Source organism: Stigmatopora nigra, chromosome 8 (assembly GCF_051989575.1).
Source record: "Stigmatopora nigra isolate UIUO_SnigA chromosome 8, RoL_Snig_1.1, whole genome shotgun sequence".
In the NCBI taxonomy this organism is placed as follows: Eukaryota; Metazoa; Chordata; class Actinopteri; order Syngnathiformes; family Syngnathidae; genus Stigmatopora; species Stigmatopora nigra.
The window spans coordinates 12,984,521-13,002,948 of record NC_135515.1 but is presented as its reverse complement, the minus strand read 5'-3'; the positions used below and the strand labels follow the sequence as shown (position 1 = coordinate 13,002,948).

The 18,428-nt window shown below is 43.8% G+C and overlaps 1 protein-coding gene across 6 annotated transcripts in view; it reads left to right on the top strand.

The window, feature by feature from the left end:
* kbtbd3 (kelch repeat and BTB (POZ) domain containing 3) overlaps positions 1 to 18,428 on the top strand; it is a 32,739-nt gene that overhangs the window by 2,263 nt on the left and 12,048 nt on the right. For 5 of the 6 annotated variants that reach the window (XR_013327118.1, XR_013327117.1, XM_077722665.1 and 2 more), the window contains exons 2-9: positions 259 to 461; positions 546 to 711; positions 2,306 to 2,488; positions 9,415 to 9,588; positions 9,683 to 9,970; positions 15,570 to 15,812; positions 15,908 to 16,198; positions 16,295 to 16,444. Coding sequence is in view for 4 of the 6 variants with exons in the window: in XM_077722665.1 (XP_077578791.1) it covers positions 259 to 461; positions 546 to 711; positions 2,306 to 2,488; positions 9,415 to 9,588; positions 9,683 to 9,970; positions 15,570 to 15,812; positions 15,908 to 16,198; positions 16,295 to 16,444 (1,698 nt within the window). In the remaining 2 variants the exon portion in view is untranslated. The remainder of the gene's footprint in view (positions 1 to 258; positions 462 to 545; positions 712 to 2,305; positions 2,489 to 9,414; positions 9,589 to 9,682; positions 9,971 to 15,569; positions 15,813 to 15,907; positions 16,199 to 16,294; positions 16,445 to 18,428) is intronic. The other variant, XM_077722667.1, reaches the window with a different exon arrangement.

The following is an 18,428-nucleotide window of genomic DNA, read 5'->3' as shown; positions in this document are numbered from 1 at the left end:
AGTAAATTTTTGCCTTGAGATACGTGGAAAGTTCCAAGCTAATTTTTGCCGTGAGATACAAGCATACGAGACGGTGCCCAATGCGACCAAATATGCCAGAGCCTGCTTATGAGGACAGCATTGCTCTGTTGTATAACGATACCTACGAGCAGTGGGCCGTACCGGTCCCGGAACGCATTGAGCTTGTATCTCAAGGTATTACTATAGTATGCTTAAAAATCGCATTAGATACTTACTCTTGTTTTTCATGATATCAAGATGGCTGAGGTGGAAGAACCAAGTAGGGAGATCCAAAAGCATCATAAGCTGCTGCAGGTGTCCAACTCACATGGGCTTCAGTTGTTGGGTGTCCTCAGATCTTTCCGGACCAAGGGCATACTATTTGACTTCACGATTAAAGTCCAGGATCACAGTTACCCCTGTCATCGCTGTGTTCTTGCAGCATGCAGTGATTTCTTCAGGTTTCTCTCAGAAAATACAATGTGCACACAATGGTGGTGTACAGTTAGCTGTGATGTAACCATTTGTTGTTGTTTTTTCTTTAGAGCCATGTTTGATGCGGCTATGCGAGAACGCGATGATGGTTCAGTAACATTGTTTAACCAGTTTTCAGCTGTCGTAGAATCCTTTCTGGATTTTGCCTACTCTGGTGAAATCCTTATCACAGATGAAAATGTGGACTCACTGTTGCAGCTTGCCTCATTTTTGCAGGTAATGTAACATGTATCTTGTATTCCTTTCGGGTTGGTAGTTCTGAAGATAAAGTCACTAATGAAATAATTGTTACCTGATTAATGTTATTGTGTTTACCGAATGAATTAACCGTTTTGGCTCTAGAATGTAATCTATGGATCTATGATCTTTCTTTTGTCATGTGATCTGTGTCAAGAATTGGCATCGGGCTGCATAGCAAAGTTAAACCCAGGAGCAGGAAGCAGAAAAAAGGAGAGGGGGAAGTGCTGGTGCACAACTTAGGATTCATTCATTTTCCATACCGTCCATCCTTGAAAGGGTTGCGGGGGTTGCTGGAGCCTCACCCAGCTGTCTTCGGGCAAAAGGCAGACTACACCCTACACAAGTCGCCAGTCAGTCGTAGGGCATAAAGAGAGACAAACGACCATCCCCACTAGCACCACTACGGGTGGGAATCGAGCCCGCACTTGCGTGCACTGGAATCAGCCGAGTGAACCTCTACACCACGAGGCAGCTCATAATTTTGGATTTTAATGAAAAATCATTATACAAATAGTAATCAAAACTGGACAGAGGAAACAAAATACGAAGTAAGGAGGGGAGACGCACACCAAAAGAAGAGGCAAAACATTACTCACATGAACAGGAACCAAGAAACAATATTCTCACAAAAGACATGCCGAAACAAAGGGGTTTCAATACACAGACGGGTAAATGAAAAATTAAAAACACCTGCGTTACACAAGGGAAGACAAGCCAAGAGGGACACATCAGGCAAAATCACTTACAAATCACGCAGACAGGACACTCAAGGAAAACACACCCATCCACCAACCCCAATGACATAAACTTGAATAAATGGGACATGCCATTTTGGGAGCCCAGAGTTCCTTACCACGGGGATTGGGGGTATGGTCCCTCCAAAAAGACGATGGTTCTCATTAGCGTTTTTGAATAGTTAGTTAAGACAAAGTGGGTGTAAATACGCATGACCTTTACTCTAACACAGGTCCAACCAAGGAACCCTAAACTAACCCAAAACTGTTGTTGACGGTGACAGATTTAAATTCACTGGTCTGAAGCTGGGTGACCCGATAGTCAAGTGGTTAGTGCGTAGGATCACACTTCTGTGGTCGAGGGTTTTATCGCAGATGGGTCCTCGCTTTGTGGTGTTTGTATGTTTGCGTGTGTTTTCTCCAAATTCTATCCTCCCACATCTCAAAACGTCGGCTGATTGAACACTCTAAATTGCCCCTAGGTATGAGTGTGAACATGCATGGTTGTCCGTCTCCTTGTGCCCAGCGATTGGGTGGCCGCCAATTCAGGGTATACCCCCGCCTGGTACCTGTAATTGACTCGGATGTGCTCCAGCACCCCCTGCAACCCTTGTGAGGAAAAACAGTTCAGAAAAGGAACTAATTAACAGTTTGAAGTCGTCAAACCTGTCTGAGTTCCTCATGGTGAAAATGAAACTTACTTGAATTGAAAAAATAATAGTACCCTTTTAGTGTTTTCACATTTTTTTTGAATGACGTATTATGCCAAAACGTTTCACCTTCTCTTGTATTAGTCCATATGTAATCCCTCCTCCTTGGTATTGTGCCTGGTGCAGGTGTCTGTTCTAATGAACGCCTGCAGTGACTACTTGTTGGAAACGATAAATCTTGCTAACTGCCTGTCACTCTTGACCCTTGGCGAGGCATATGGCTCAAGCTCCCTCCTCCAAAATGCCACTGAATTTGTGCTTCAGAACTTCCAAGATGTTGCCAACACCAATGACTTCCTGGACATGCAGGTGCCAGTTCAATTTGTCCTTAAATTTAATCTAACCATGATCGTTTCAAAACATAAATCTTGCTAATAAACTGTTACTGTTTACCAATTGTACACTAAACTCAATCATTATATCTACTGCTCTTTCAAAAAAAAAGAATTTGCTGGACATTGTAGTGCTTGAATATCTTAAATAAAAAAGAAGAAATAGACTTGTTAAGGAAAAAGAGCAAAAAAAACTCAAAATGAATTTGACATTTTAATCACTAAGATTTTCTGGATAAGACGATTACTGTGTTTTTGGACTATGAGGCATATACTTTAAAATTATTTATTTTTCTCAAAGTTATTGCCATTAAATAAACGTGTGAAGAACAATGTCATGGCTCTCTTGAGTTTCCAATTATTTCTACAACTGTGCTTTTTCTCTGATAGAGTGATTGGAACAGATACTTCTTTTTCACAAAAACATTCTTGAAGTTTGGTTCTTTTATGACTGTATTATGGGTGAACAGAAAAAAGTGATAAAATCTGCCGGGTCAAAAATATACATACAGCTACGCTAATATTTAGTAACATTTCCTTTGACAATATTCACTTCAATTAGGCACTTTTGGTAGCCATGCACAAACTTCTGGTTGAATCTTTGACCACTCCTCTTGACAGAATTGGTGCAGTTCAGTGAAATTTAATGGCTTTCTGACATGGAGTTGTTTCTTCAGCATTGTCCACAAGTTTTCAATAGGGTTTAAGTCTGGACTTTGAGAAGGCCATTCGAAAACCTTAATTCTAGCCTTATTTAGCCATTCCATTACCACTTTGATGTGTGTTTGGGGTCATTGTCCTGTTGGAACACCCAACTGCGCCCAAGACCCAATCTGTGGGCTGATGACTTTAGGTTTTCTTGAAGAATTTTCATTATATTCATTATCCCATTTACTGTCTATAAAGCACCAGTTCCATTGGTAGCAAAACAGCTCCACATCATAATACTACCATCACCGTGCTTGACATGGTGTACTTGGGGTTAAAGGCCTCACCTTTTTTTCCTCCAAACATATTGCTGGGCATTGTGGCCAAACAGCTCGATTTTTGTTTCGTCTGACCACAGAACTTTCCTCCAGAAGGTCTTATCTTTGACCAGTATTTGTGGTAGTATTTTGCTGTGGGCAGTGGCGGTCTGTGCGCTTTTTCGTAGCGCCTTCAATGAATCAATCCAACTCTCAAAATCTATTTTATGGCTATAAAACATCGACTGCAGCTACAGCTGTGACACATAAATCAAGGCACTAAAATGGGGTAAAATCCACTTCCTAGCAACATTTAGTGATTAAATACAAACACTGGAGCTTTTCAGATATCAGAACCGGGGCCAGAGTATCCTTCCCCCGGGAAAAAGACAGCGATGAACGTCGATACACGAAACGGCAAATATTGCACTAAAATGGGGTAAAATCCACTTCCTAGCAGCATTTATTGATTGATTACAAATACTGCAGCTTTTCAGACATTACAACCATACCAGGAGGTTGATTTCCTCTAGAAAAGACAGCGATGGATGTCAATGGCAAAACGGCAAAAATTGCACTAAAATTGGGTAAAATCCACTACCTAGCAGCATTTGGTTATTAAATACAAACACCGGAGCTTTCCAGATAACATTATTAATATATTATTTAGGAATTTAGCAATATTTTACTCAGCTAAAATCCTTTTTAACTGTACACAATATCCATCCTCCTTTCTTTCTTCCTTCTTTTCAATCGCCATCGAAGCTAATGATGAAAGTCGAGCCTGTCCTGTCGTATTTCTGGCATAGTCTGTCTTGAGAATGGCTTTAGATCAACAATCCTGCTCGGGATATCATCCGCAGTCTAACGGTCAGTGTGAGCGCACAAAGTTGGAGGCAGCGATTCGCTGTGCCACCCATGCTGACCCAACCACCTGGAACGACCAGCTGCCCTGGAACGAGTATGCCCACAACTCCCATCTTACTCCTCCTCCAACCTGTCCCCTTTCGAGTGGTCCCCAGGCTATCAACCCTCCTTATTTCCTTGCCTGGAGGCAGATATTGCCGTGCGCCCCGTCCAGGCACACCTGACCAGATGTGGCCATATCTGGGAAAAGGCCCAGGCCGCGCTTCAGCACGCTTCCCCCGTGCCCAAAGGTAGGCCAACTGCCATCATGCCCCCGCATCAGCCTACATTGTACAAAGGTATGGCTGTACACCCGAGATCTCCTACGAGATCGAACGTGTCATAAACCCATGCGCTGTGCAGCTCAAGCTCCCACTTCCCCTGTGCATCCACCCCACTTTCCACTTTTCCCAAATCAAGCCAGTCATGACGAGCCCGCTGAAAAAATGTCCTACCGGGCCTTTTGGACATGGGGACTCCTGAGGCAGCTGACTTAAGTGGCTCGCTGCTCTGGTCATCTCTGAGTTAAAAACCCAGGCATGGGAGGCGTTCAGTGGGCCATGGAGAACGACTTCCGGGTGGCTCCAAGGAAATTTTTGTCCACCATACGACGTCTCAGAAGGGGGGAATCAACACAGTGTATAGTAGGGATGGAGCACTGCTGTCCTCGACTCGGGATGTTGTGAATTGGTGGGCCGAGTACTTTGAAGACCTCCTCAATTCCACCAACATGCCTTACCCGTGACACAGCAGAGCCAAGTGACTTTGGGGCGGACTCTCTTTTCTCTAGGGTTGAAGTCACCGAGGTGGTTAAAAAGCTCCTCGGTGGCAATTCCACGGAGGTGGATGAGAGGTGGTTAAAAAGCTCCCCGTGGCAATTCCCGGGGGGTGGATGAGATCCACTCGGAGTTTTGAAATACTCTGGGTGTTGTGGGGCTGTCTTGGTTGGCATGCCTCTGCAACATAGCCTGGACATCGGGAACAGTGCCTCTGGATCGGCAGACCGGGGTGGTGGTTCCCCTTTTTAAAAAGTGGGACCAAATAGTGTATTCCAATTACCAGGGAATCACAGTCCTCGGCCTCCCTGGGAAGGTCTATTCTGGAGTACTGGAGAAGAGGGTCCGCTGGGAGGATAATTCTCGGATTCTGGAGGAGCACTGTGGTTGTTGTCCTGGACGTGGAACAGTAGATCCGCTCTACACCCTCTGCAGGGTCCTTAGGGGTCATGGGAGTTCGCCCAACCAGTTTTTATGTGCTTTGTGGACTTGGAGAAGGCGTTCCACCGTGTCCCCCAGGCCAGTCTAGTTGGGGGTACTCCGGGAGTATGTGGTTAAAACCCTTGTCATCACCTTGTTTCATGACCGGTGTCAGAGTCTGGTCCACATACCAGGCAGTAAGTCAGATCCGTTCTGAGACCATGGTCCTGAGTCGTAAAATGGTGACATGCCTTCTCCGGGTCAGGGACCAAGTTCTTCCCCAGGTGGAGGAGCTGAAGTATCTTGGGGTCTTGTTCACGAGTTAGGGAAGAATGGAGCGGGAGATTAACAGGCGGATTGGTGCGGCGCCTGCAGTGATGCAGACTCTGCACCGGTCCGTCCTTGTGAAGAAGCAGCTGAGCCAAAAGGCGAAGCTCTCTTTTTACTGGTCGGTCTACGTTTCCACCCTCATGGGTCACGAGCTGTGGGTCGTGACCGAAAGAACGAGATCCCGGACACAAATGGCTGAAATGAGTTTCCTCCGTAGGATGTCCGGATTCTCCCTTAGAGATAAGGTGAGACACTCGGTTGTCCGCTGCTCCTCCGGTTTGAGAGGAGCCAGATGAGACAAGGTCTCCCGGCTGGCCCGGGAACGCCTTGAGATACTCCCGTAAGAGCTGGATGAAGTGTGGAATGAGGGAAGTCTGGGCTTCTCTGCTGAAGCTGCTGCCCCCTCGACTTGACTTTGGATAAAGCGGAAGAAAATTAGATGAGATGAGAAGTATAAATAACCTTCATCTAAAAGAAGATTAAAGCATGATGATCGTTAATTCCTTAATAATGGAGAAAATAATGGCTACACACAAAAAAATGATGACCGTATATAAAGAAAGCTAAGGGTCGCGTAGGTTCTGGAGCCTATTTCAGCTAACTATGTGCATCAAGCGGGGCACATGGAGACGGATGACAGCTCATGCTCATATTTAGGACAATTTAGAGTTTAGAGTTTAGGCAAACCTTGAAAGACAACATTAATGAGAAAGTAACAAATTACATGGAAGAAAAGGAGCCACAATTTGTCAGCATGAGATTTTATGTGTGACCAGCCTCTACTTGTTTCCTCGATTTGAAACAATGAGAGCAAAATACGCTTTCACATCAGACTCAAGCCTTAAATCAACAGTATTTTGATCCAAATCCATTGAATCATGTAGAAATAACAACAGACCGTGACCGGACGTTTTCGTCGACGGAGACTTGGTCGACGAACATTTCGTCCCCAGACGTTTGGTCGAACGGAAGTTTGGTCGACAGACAGTTCGTCGACCGCACATTTCGCTGAACGGACGTATGGTCAACGGACAATTCGTATCTGGATTCACTCGCTCTCAAAATTATAATCATGAAAAAGAGGAGAGAGAGAGAGAGAGTTTACTGTTGAAAGTGATCAATCAGGTGATCTCTCGCTCTCAAAATTATAGTCATTAGAGAGAGAGAGTTTGTAATTGCATTGATAATTGATAATATCAGAGCATTAATATCTAAATATCTAATATCAAAATTATCAATACATTGCGTATTATTGACAGTGTGTACATGTTTTGCTGTTCGTACTACGCACAAACTTGCCTCTTTTATACTTTTATTGTCCCAAATTATATACATTATCAATAAGCTACCATTAACGGCGGTAGACGTCCGATTCATGTTGAATGAGGTGCAGATGCTATTTCTGCTACTAGAGCGCCATCTAGTGTATATATAACGCAACAGTCAACATGAATCGGACGTCTACCTATTATAAAGCACTCATACACCATCAACTATGCAGGTTCTCCTTCTAAAGTAGTCTAAATCTATTACAGGTACAACTGTGGCACACAGAATTGTCTCTCTTATTTTTATAGAAGACTATGATAATAAAAAACAATCCAGGAAGTCATTCATTGTGACTTTTAACCAAGTTATTCAATTTATTCAGTGTTTAGCAAATTTATAAGAGCAAATTTGAGTGTCTTCCAGAGAATAATCTGAATTAAATAAGGCACAATGAACACATTAGATATTTAGATATTAATGCTCTGACATTGTCAATGCAATTACAAACTCTCTCTCTCTCATGATTATAATTTTGAGAGCGAGAGATTACCTGATTGATCACGTTCAACAGTAAACTCTCTCTCTCTCTCTCTCTCTCTCTCTCTCTCTCTCTCTCTCTCTCTCTCTCTCTCTCTCTCTCTCTCTCTCTCTCTCTCTCTCTCTCTCTCTCTCTCTCTCTCTCTCACTCTCTCTCTCATGATTATAATTTTGAGAGCGAGCGAATCCTGCGATGAATTGTCCGTTCGACGAAATGTCCGGCGGCAAATCCGGTGACGAATTGTCCGCCGACCAAACGTCTGTTCGACGAAATGTCCGGTGGACGCACTGTCCATCGACCAAACGTTCGGAGACGAAGTGTCCGTTGACCAAGTGTCCGTCAACGAAACGTCCGGGTACCACAACAGACTGTATATGTCTCCCACAGTGAGTATTGTGCTCCTTTCCCAATGTTTATGCACTTGATTGTATTTATATACTGACCGATTCACAATGTGTGTGTTGTACCCCTGAATTTACGGGGTAGCAGTATGTTGCACCCCTGAATTTTCGGGGTAGCAGTATTTCGCCTTTAAAAGACGGGTGAAATAATCAGACAGGTCCTTTGTTGTATTTCAAACCAACTTAGAGAAATGTCTGAATAGCCCGTTTTTATACTATACCCAGGTCTATGACCATTAGGTAATCGCTGCGTATTTTACGCGTACCCATTACGTCATCGCTTCACATTTTGCGCACGCTTCGTGCGTCAAACCTGCATTTTACGCACGCTTCGCGCGTCATAAGCGGCATGAGTCCCTTTTTCCCTTAACACCTGCACTCATTTATAACATCACTTACTTCACCCTGTCACATGTGCATAAGTAATTAATTTCTTTTGCATTATTGTCTTTGTTGTACCCGTGATTTTCCACGGGGTGGTAGTATTTCGCCTTTAAAAGACGGGTGAAATAATCAGACAGGCTCTTTGTTGTATTTCCAAAACCAACTTTAGTTATTAAAGCAATTCACACAAAACATAATATACAATAACACTCAAATATATACATAGTAACATATTAACAACCCGTTATAATCCAAAGCAATGTACTTGCTGCATAAACGATTATAACTTATGAGTATTGTAACTTGTTACCTTTTGTTCCGGCCGTCATTTACTGCATACTATTATGCTACTGTTATAACGGCGGCCGAAAGTAGCCTGCTGTAGACAATGCACCCGAGACGCGCACATTCGCGCACACACATAAAAAAAAGTAAACAACCCACGGTCGAAGGTAGCTCGCTTTAAACAATACCCGAGACTCGCACATTTACTCGCACACATGAAAAAGTAAATAACCAGCGGCCGAAGGTAGCTTGCTGTAAACAATACCCGAGACTCGCACATTTACGCGCACACATAAAGAAGTAAACAAGCATCACTAAGCATTACGTTCTTTCTGACATGCTACTATTGCCTCTTGCACATCTCACACTCAGTCGTTATTCAAAACAAAGCAACATACCTTTAAAAGACGGGTGAAATAATCAGACAGGCTCTTTGTTGTATTTCCAAAACCAACTTAGAGAAATGTCTGAATAGCCCGTTATTATACCCTACCAAGGTCTATGACCATTGGTTAATCATTACGTCATCGCCCCGTGTTTAACGCATGCTAGCGGCATGAGTCCCCTTTCAACTTAACACCTGCACTCATGTATAACATCAACTACTTCACCCTGTCACATCTTCATAGGTGAATGCGTTAGAGGATTGCCTGAGGTCAGATGACCTGTGTGTGCACAGTGAGGAGGATCTGGTCACGTTACTTCTGAAGTGGATCCACCACGATCTTCCTGAAAGACAAAAGCTGCTGCCCAAATTGTTATCTTTAATGAGACTTCACCATATACCACCACATTCACTAAAGGTATTCACAGGTTCATAGAGATATTTAAAAATGTGAATGAATTGCTTACAATGTTGTATTTTGGTCCCAATTCATCTTTTTTCTTGTCTGTAAGTCTCTTCATGATTCAGATCTGCTGAGCAGCGATCAATCCTGTATAGCTCTCATCGCAGAGGCTCAGAGCAAACAAAGTGAGCATAATGGACTGTTCACAGATGCGAGGCCCGCCACAATGCAGAGCTACATTTATATACACAAGACAGAAGAAAATGGCGTGATCCGTCACTCATTCTGCTACTGTCTGGAAACAGACCAATGGAAAGAGCTTGAAATGGACCAGGGGGATGGAATGAGCACTGTGCGAGATCTGCCAGGCTCCTATCTGACTAGCTATGCTGAGAAAGTATGTAGTTACTAGAGAAATACTGTTTTTTAGCCCATCTCCCATCTTGGAAAGTCTTCGCTAATCATCTTAAAGCCTTACTCTTAGACGAACTAAATTGTGATCACATCGCTGCCTAGAACTGTTCTAGTTGTATGTATTTCTCATCGTTTACCTTCAACCTGCACAACCAACTAAAGATGGAAATTAGCCTTCAGCTATAATCTAACATATTTACTTATATATGCGTTCAGTAATATAGCCAACTCATGGTGTAGAGGTTCACTCGCCCAGCTTCTACATCGCAATTTTTTTTCATAAAAATATGAAAATCTACAATGAAATGCACAAGTGGAAGCCACTCTCCTGTTCTCCGGTTGCCTCTAAGAAAATAGCGGAAGACAGAGGGCAGTGGCCATCATTTTTATCTAAAAATAAAGCTTTCTGAACGGCCGGGAGCCGATGTGAAGGTGGATTTTTATCAGAAATGCGAGCCCTGTGAACCTTATGCCATGTCGCTTATTTGAAAATAAAGCTTGCTCGGCGAATTGGACAGCCAAGGGGGATTTTTTGGGATGCTACGGGGGAAGTTTAATTTCTCGGCCTATCGGCCGATGATTCAGCGATCCGTGCCCGCGGCATCAGCCGGGGCGTTTGCGGCCGATGCCTATGCCGTTGGCCGGAACTTCGGTGGCCCATTCCCGCGGCGTCAGCCAGAGCTTTGGCGGCCGTGCCCACGGCGTCAGCCAGAGCTTTAGCAGCCCATGCCCGTGGCGTCAGCCAGAGCTTTGGTGGCCCTTGCCTGCGCATTTTTTGGACGAGGTTGCTGGACATTTTTGTTCAAAAACGAACTGAAAAGGCCAGGCTTCACATTGATATTATGTGTGGGGATGCTACTGGCTGGGTTCATGGAAAATCCAGCCTTTATCAACAAGTGCTTATGGTTTAAAAAACAACACCAAAACGTTCATAACAGACAATGGTGTTTTTAAAGTAATTTTGTTGCCATTTTGTTAGTCCCATGAATATCGCAGACAATGGCAATGGCCACAAGAAGAATAAGGACTTGTTACGTTATAAACATTATAAACATTATACATTATATACATTATATTTAGACCACCACCCCGGTCTGCCAATCCAGAGGCATTGTCCCTTATATCCATGCGATGTTGTAGAGGCGTGTCAACCAAGACAGGCCTACAACACCCAGAGTCTTTAGAAAGCCCAGGTGGCTCTCATCCATCCCCAGGGACTTGCCATCGAGGAGCTTTTTAACCGCCTCGGTGACTTCAACCCCAGAGATAAGAGAAGCTCTGCTTCTTCATGGGAATGTGTGTCAATGGAGTTGAGAAGGTTTCAAAGTATTCGGCCCACCGATTCATAATATCCGGAGTCGAGGTCAGCAGTGCTTATGATGGTGCACTGCTTCCCCCTCCTTAGAAGTTGGATGGTGGACCAAAATGTCCTCGAAGCCACTCGGAAGTCGTTCTCAATGGCGTCACTAAACTCCTCCCCTTTTTGCCTTGGAGACGACCGTTTGGCCACTGTTACGACTCCCCCTGGGGTATGATATACCAGGGAGTCGCAACTATCACAGCAGACAGGTTCGGTCAAAGATGAGTTCGGACACACACTGCAAGTAGCCTTAGTTATATTTTATTTACAATAAAGTCATTAAAACAGACTACGGGATAACATAGGGGAAGCACGAGATATTAAAGTGGCACCCTCAAATAAACACGGTAAAACCCCCTCCCAGACAGGTGTCCAAATGAACACCCACAAAAATACAGGAAATAAGACCGAAGGGTGCCACTGTCTAAACTGATGTAATAAAATCTAGACAGGGGAATAACTGTGTCTAAATGCACAAACTATATGTATACCCCGGGGTGTCTAAACTTATCTCAAGTCCCCCTATGCAACCCAAAATCATTAACAACACATACAAAATATAACAGGGAGTAACATACTCACAAGCCTGCAACTCAGCAAGGCATCAAAGACAAGGGCAAAGGCAAAGGGGCGAACTGACAACTGAAAAGGGTTTAAATAAGGGCAGGAGGGATGATTGGGGAATTAATTACAGCTCTGTTGGCCTGGGCAGGGCTCTGTCACAGGGGTGGAGCCACAACTGCAGATACCTGTAAAGAAAAGAAAGCACATACCTCCTACATAGTGTGTGTCCAGGCTGCCAGCCGTAACAGCCGCCCTTACCTGTCAGCTGCATCCGGAGTCCCGTGGGCCAAAAAGGCCCGATAGGAAAGGAGAATAAAACCTACCACGAGGATCATACAAAGATGGACCGAGGAGATCAGCATGGTACTGAGGGACTGTTTCGAGACGACTGACTGGGAGGTGCTGTGCAATTTACATGGGGAAGACATCAACAGCTTGACCCACTGCATCACAGATTATATTAATTTATGTGTGGAAAACATTATAACCTCCAAGAAGTCTGTTGTTACTCCAACAATAAGCCGGTCGGTCACCAGGTATCTAAGGACACTCCTGAACAAGAAGAAGAGGGTTTTTAGGTCTGGGGAGAAGGAGAGTCTTAAAATGGTCCAGAAGGATCTGAAAAGAGAGAGATAAGGAAGGGAAAGACCATCTACAGCAGGAAGCTAGAGAAGGAACTCCAACGAGGCAACACCAAAGAGGTCTGGAGGAGTTTAAGGACCATCTCAGGCCATGGAGGCAACAGTGAGAGACCCGGAGTCCGGAGACAGGGAGTGGGCCAATGAACTGAATCAGTTCTTTAACAGATTCAGGATGGGCCAGCTCTGTTCTGGGCTGTCCTTTGGGCTCTGTGGAGGAAGTGGGAGAGCGGAGGGTGCTGGCCAGGATGATGTCCAGCACCTCTCACCCCCTGCATGAGTCCGTGGAGTCCCTTAGAAGCTCTTTCAGCAATAGACTGCTGCACTCTCACTGCACCCTAAAGGAGCACTTCCGCAGATCCTTCCTCCCATCAGCTGTCAGTCTCAAAAAAAACGGCTGTGTTAGGACCTACCGTATGCATGCACGTACATCTATGTGTATGTATATATGTGCCTATATATATATGTATGTATATATGCTTATATGTGTATGTATATATATATATATATATATATATATATATATATATATATATATATATATATATATATATATATATATATATATATATATATATATATATATATATGTGTATTTATTTATTTATTTATCAACTTATTACTTATCTATTTATGTCTAAATGCCTTTCCTTTTTCTGCATCCTCACCCTCTTGCTACTGCGACAATGAAATTTCCTGAATACGGGATGAATAAAGTTATCCAATCCAGTCCAATCCAAAACAGGCATCGAACACCTTGCAGCCACAGCTCTTGTCTGCCGCCTCAGCAATTGAATGCGCGGAACATGGTCCACTCAGACTCGATGTGCCCCGCCACTTCCAAGACATCTGAGAACTCTGTTAGAGGTGGGCATTGAAACTCCTTCTGACAGGGAACTCCACCAGACGCTCACGAAACTTTGGGTCACACTGGCATCCGCCCCCACGATTGAAGCCAATTCACCATCAGGTGGGGATCGGTTTACAGCTACACCCCTCTCTTCACCTGAGGGTCCAGGACATGCGGCCGCAGGCCCCAATAACACAACCACAAAGTCAATCATCGAGCTTTGGCCTAGGGTGTCCTGATGCCAAGTACACATATATACACCCTTATGCTTGAACATGGTGTTCATTATTATCAGTCCATGACGAGCGCAGAAATCTAACAATAGAACACCAGTCAGGTTTCGATCAGAGGGCTGTGATTCCCGATCACTTGCCTCCAGGTCTCACTCGTGGCCCATGTGAGCATTGAAGTCTCCCAGCAGAATGAGGGAGTCTCCCAAAGGAGCACTCTCCAGCACCTCTTCCAACAACTCCAAAAAGGGTGGGTACTCTGAACTGCTGTTCGGTGCATACATACAAACAACTTACAGGTCCTGTCCCCCCACCCGAAGATGGAGAGATGCTACCCTCTCATCTACCGGGGTAAACCCCGACATAAAGCTAGTATTTCCACACCTGCTTCGCGACTCTCACCGTGAGCGAGCACATGTGAGGGGGAACCCACGTCGTCTCATCGGGCAGTGACATTACCCATAGCTAGCTTTGATTTTATGTTTTCCAGAAAGAAGCAAACCGCTCTCAGTAGAATGATGTTCTAATCTAAAGCAAGATTGCATCCTGTTCAGGGTGTATGGATTGTCATTAATGTCATCCACAATTAGTCAACTAACAAAGTGGTATACAAAAAGAAAATACAGAAATCAATCAAGCCATATTAAACAGCATCAATGTTTTAAATAAGTGAAAAGCAAAATCCATGACACTTGAGTTATATTTTTCCACTTCTGGAGAATTTGGACACTTTCCTGTATCTTGCATGGCTTCTTCACACCAATTTGAATGGATGGATAACTTTATTCATCCCGTATTCTGGAAATTTAACTGTGGCAGTAGCAAGAGGTTGATTGGACAGAACAGCAAAAGCACAAAGTACAAAGAAAATGTAAGTAAATGGAATCATCAAATCATTCAGACATAAAAGCAGCAAAATCACAAAACGAGCAAGATTGGACCATCGCCGCCGGCTGCCGCTTGAACTGCGCCATCTTGGTTGCGGTAGCTAAAACGGACACAGACTCAAAAAGACGTTGTAAAGTTGGACAAAAACTGGAACCACACACAGGAAGTCTTCCACACGATAGGGAACTTCGGCAGACTGTGACCGAGGTAGAGAATATGCAAAGTCACTCTTCCGAGCTTATCTGCACAGTTCCTCAATAGTCTGGAGCTGAAGACAACAGTAGCAGAGAAGAGCCCTTAGACACCGCTCCTCAGAAAGTCTGGAGCTGGAGACAACAGTAGCCGAGTAGAGCCCCTCGACTCCGTTGCTGGTAAACGCCGACAGCACTTCCATCTTATCCCAGGATGGAATGGTTGGTCAGAAGCGTTGCCTTTTCTCCTGGCCCCTTTGTCCAGCTCCGATTCTCCGGCGACACCGAGGTGTTGCTACTTCTGCTGCGTATTGTAACAGCTAGTCCCATGTGTGTGACAGCGTACGCATGGCTGAATGGTTCCAAAAAAAAGTAGCAGAAAGAAGCCAGGCTAACAGAACAAGGAAAGTTGTAAAAACATTAAAGAAAAAAGTATAAAGTACAGAGTAAAGTAAAAAGGAATGTATTAAGAAACATTAAAATGTAATTTAAAAAAAGATAGCTGTAAAACACGAAAAACAAATAAGGGTGGCTACTGCCACTGGCTTCTGTGTGACGGCACCATCTTGGATCTAAAAATTAATCAAGTTTGGGAGGTTGGGAGAGTCTTTCCTATGTTGCTGATTGACTGAACGTTACTATTTCATTATTTTAGCTCCAGATCTTTGCGGCTTCTTTATGCCACAATGTTACCTAAGAATATACTAAATGAAAATAATTTTGTATTTTTTTTGTGTGATCCAACAACCAAAATGACAAGCTATTATCAAGGTTAAAATGCTCATATCTGATTGATACAATCAGTACAACTCTTTGATAAATACAATCATATTTGCACTTCTTCCCTTTATTGCTCACAAGATGTTTGTCACGGGTGGTTGCCTTGGAAACTGTTGCCGAGCTGTACGCATCCATGTGGCAGAGTCTTTCCATGATGCTACTGATTTGGTGTGGTGCTTCTCTCCTGTAACGAGAAGCTACACAGCTGCTGCGGCGATGCTGAAACCCCGAACCATGCACACAGCTATAGTGTGTCTGGACCGAGTTTATGTCATTGGGGGGAGGACGAAGGGATCGAGAGGGACTGCTCCCAGTCTACTGGAGGTGCTTTGGCTGCCTTTTTTGTATGTTTCTAACTGCAGGAATAGTTGGAACTGTGTCGGAACACTGGTAGGCAATGCTTAATGTTTTATGTTCAGGTAGAGTATTACAACCCATTGGCCGACAACTGGGTCTCAGTCAGTCCCCTACCCACTGCAATCTTCTATCCTGAAGCTAGTGCTTGTGGCAGCATTATCTACACCCTAGGATCAGAGGTGGAAATAACAGAGTCTTTCAATCCATTACTGGACTGTTTCTTCAGCTATAACACCAAAGAGGACCAGTGGTGTCGACTGGTGGCAGAGTTTGGACAGTTTCTTCATGCGACACTAGTCAAGGCAGTGTCACTCCATAAAACATTACATTTATGTGACCTATCCACTTACAAGGTGCGTCTTTTAAATTCTAATACAACTTGATTTAACAAATAAGTATTGATTTTATGCATCTTTGTCTTGATCTTTTGCATGTTTTTCATCTTTCAGGTGTACAGTTTCTGCCCAGAGACAGGTGTGTGGAACACAAAAGGGTCTTTTGAGTGTGCAGGGTTCAATGCTGGAGCAGTTGGTGTGAGAGACAAAATTTACATCTTGGGTGGAGACTATTCCCCTGATGAGATTACAGATGAAGTCCAGGTAAAATTGTTAAATGTTTATTTTACCTTTGAATTAGTTCATTTTGCCTCTTTTATTACAAAGATCAGCAACAGCATTTGAGGACCTTGCATAGTGTTTGGATAGATTTGCAATGCATTTTTCCCTCGGACAACTGAGAGCTTGCTATGTTGTATTTAAGGCTATAGTTCTCTGAAAAACTCTTATGTTAACAGATGTCTACTTGACAAGCTTTTTTTCATTCTACTATTGTTACCTTGATGTTTAATGTTTGTTCGTATTTTGTGATTGAATAAAAAGTTGCCCTCCAAAAATGTGCCTTATAGTCCATTGTGTGGTACAGTTCTGGTCAAAAGTTTACATACACTCGTGAAGAACATAATGTCATACTCTCTTGAGTTTCCAGTTATTTCTACATCTCAGATTTTTCTCTGATACTGATTGGAACAGATATTTCTTTGTCACAAAAATATGTATATGTTTTCATTCATTTTCTGAACCGCTTTATCCACCCTATCATTCACTTATTGGAGCCTGTCCCTGCTGACTTTGGGCCAGGGGCGGGGGACACCTTGTATTGGTGGCCAACCGACCGCAGGGCACAAGGAGAAGGACAACCATGCACACTCAAACCCATACCTAGGGGCAATTTTAGTGTCCAATCAGCCTACAATGCATCTTTTTGGGGGGAGTACTCAGAGAAAACCCACGCAGGCCCAGGGAGAATATGCAAATTCAACACAGGTGGACCAACCTGGATTTGAACCCAGGACCCCAGGGCTGTGAGGCCGACGCGCGAATCACTCATCCGCTGGGCCGCCCATTCATTGATATTAATCATGATATATTATTATTACTAAATTGTTTATGTGTAGTAGACATACACCTGCTTATGGCAGGTGTGATACTGGTGCGCCCATAGCGAGCAATGATGATGATGCTCACACTGGTACTCAGTGTGCTCAGGGAGGTTGTCTTTCTGCCCAGACAAACACAAAGATTTGAGGGAACATTGCCCACAGCATCATACTACCACCACCGTGCTTGACGGTAGGAATGGTGTACTTGGGGTTAAAGGCCTCACCTCTTCTCCTCCAAACATATAGCTGGGCATTGTGGCCAAACAGCTACATTTTTGTAGCGTCTGACCACAGAACTTTCCTCCAGAAGGTCTTATCTTTGTCCATGTTATCAGCAGACAACTTCAGTTGAGCCTTAAGGTGCCACTTTTGGAGCAAGGGCTTCCTTCTTGCACGGAAGCCTCTCAGTCTATGGAGATGCAAAACACGCTTGACTGTGGACACTGACACCTGTGTTCTAGCAGCTTGTAAATCTTGGCAGATCTGCTTTTCGGTGATTCTCGGTTGAATCTTCACCCTCCTGACCAATTATCTCTCAGCAGCAGGTGATAGCTTGCATTTTCTTCCTGATCGTGGCAGTGACAAAACAGTGTCATGCACTTTATACTTACAAACAATTATTTACACTGTTGCTCTTGGGACCTACAGCTGCTTTGAAATGGCTCCAAGTGACTTTCCTGACATGTTCAGGTCAATGATTCACTTTTTCAGATCCATGCTGAGCCCCTTTGACTTTCCCATTGTAGCGTTTGTGGGCATTTCCATCCAATGAGCCCAATTTAAATGGCCTCAGAGAAGTCACCAGCTGTAGCCACTCATAATCACTCACAAAAAGTTAATAGGTCATGCTAGTAAGCTCATTTCACTGACACAACTTTCTAAGTCACCAAAATTGCTAATTTGTGTTGCTGTATGTATATTCTTGACCCAGCAGATTTGATCATTTATTCTGTTAACCCATAATGAAGTCATAAAAGAACCAAACTTCATGAATGGTTTTTGTGAGAAGGAAGTATCTGTTCCAATCACTCTATCAGAGAAAAATCTGAGTTGTATAAATAACTGGAAACTCAAGAGAGCCATGACATTATGTTCTTCACAAGTGTATGTAAACTTTTGACCACAACTGTATGTTTTCCCCCCTC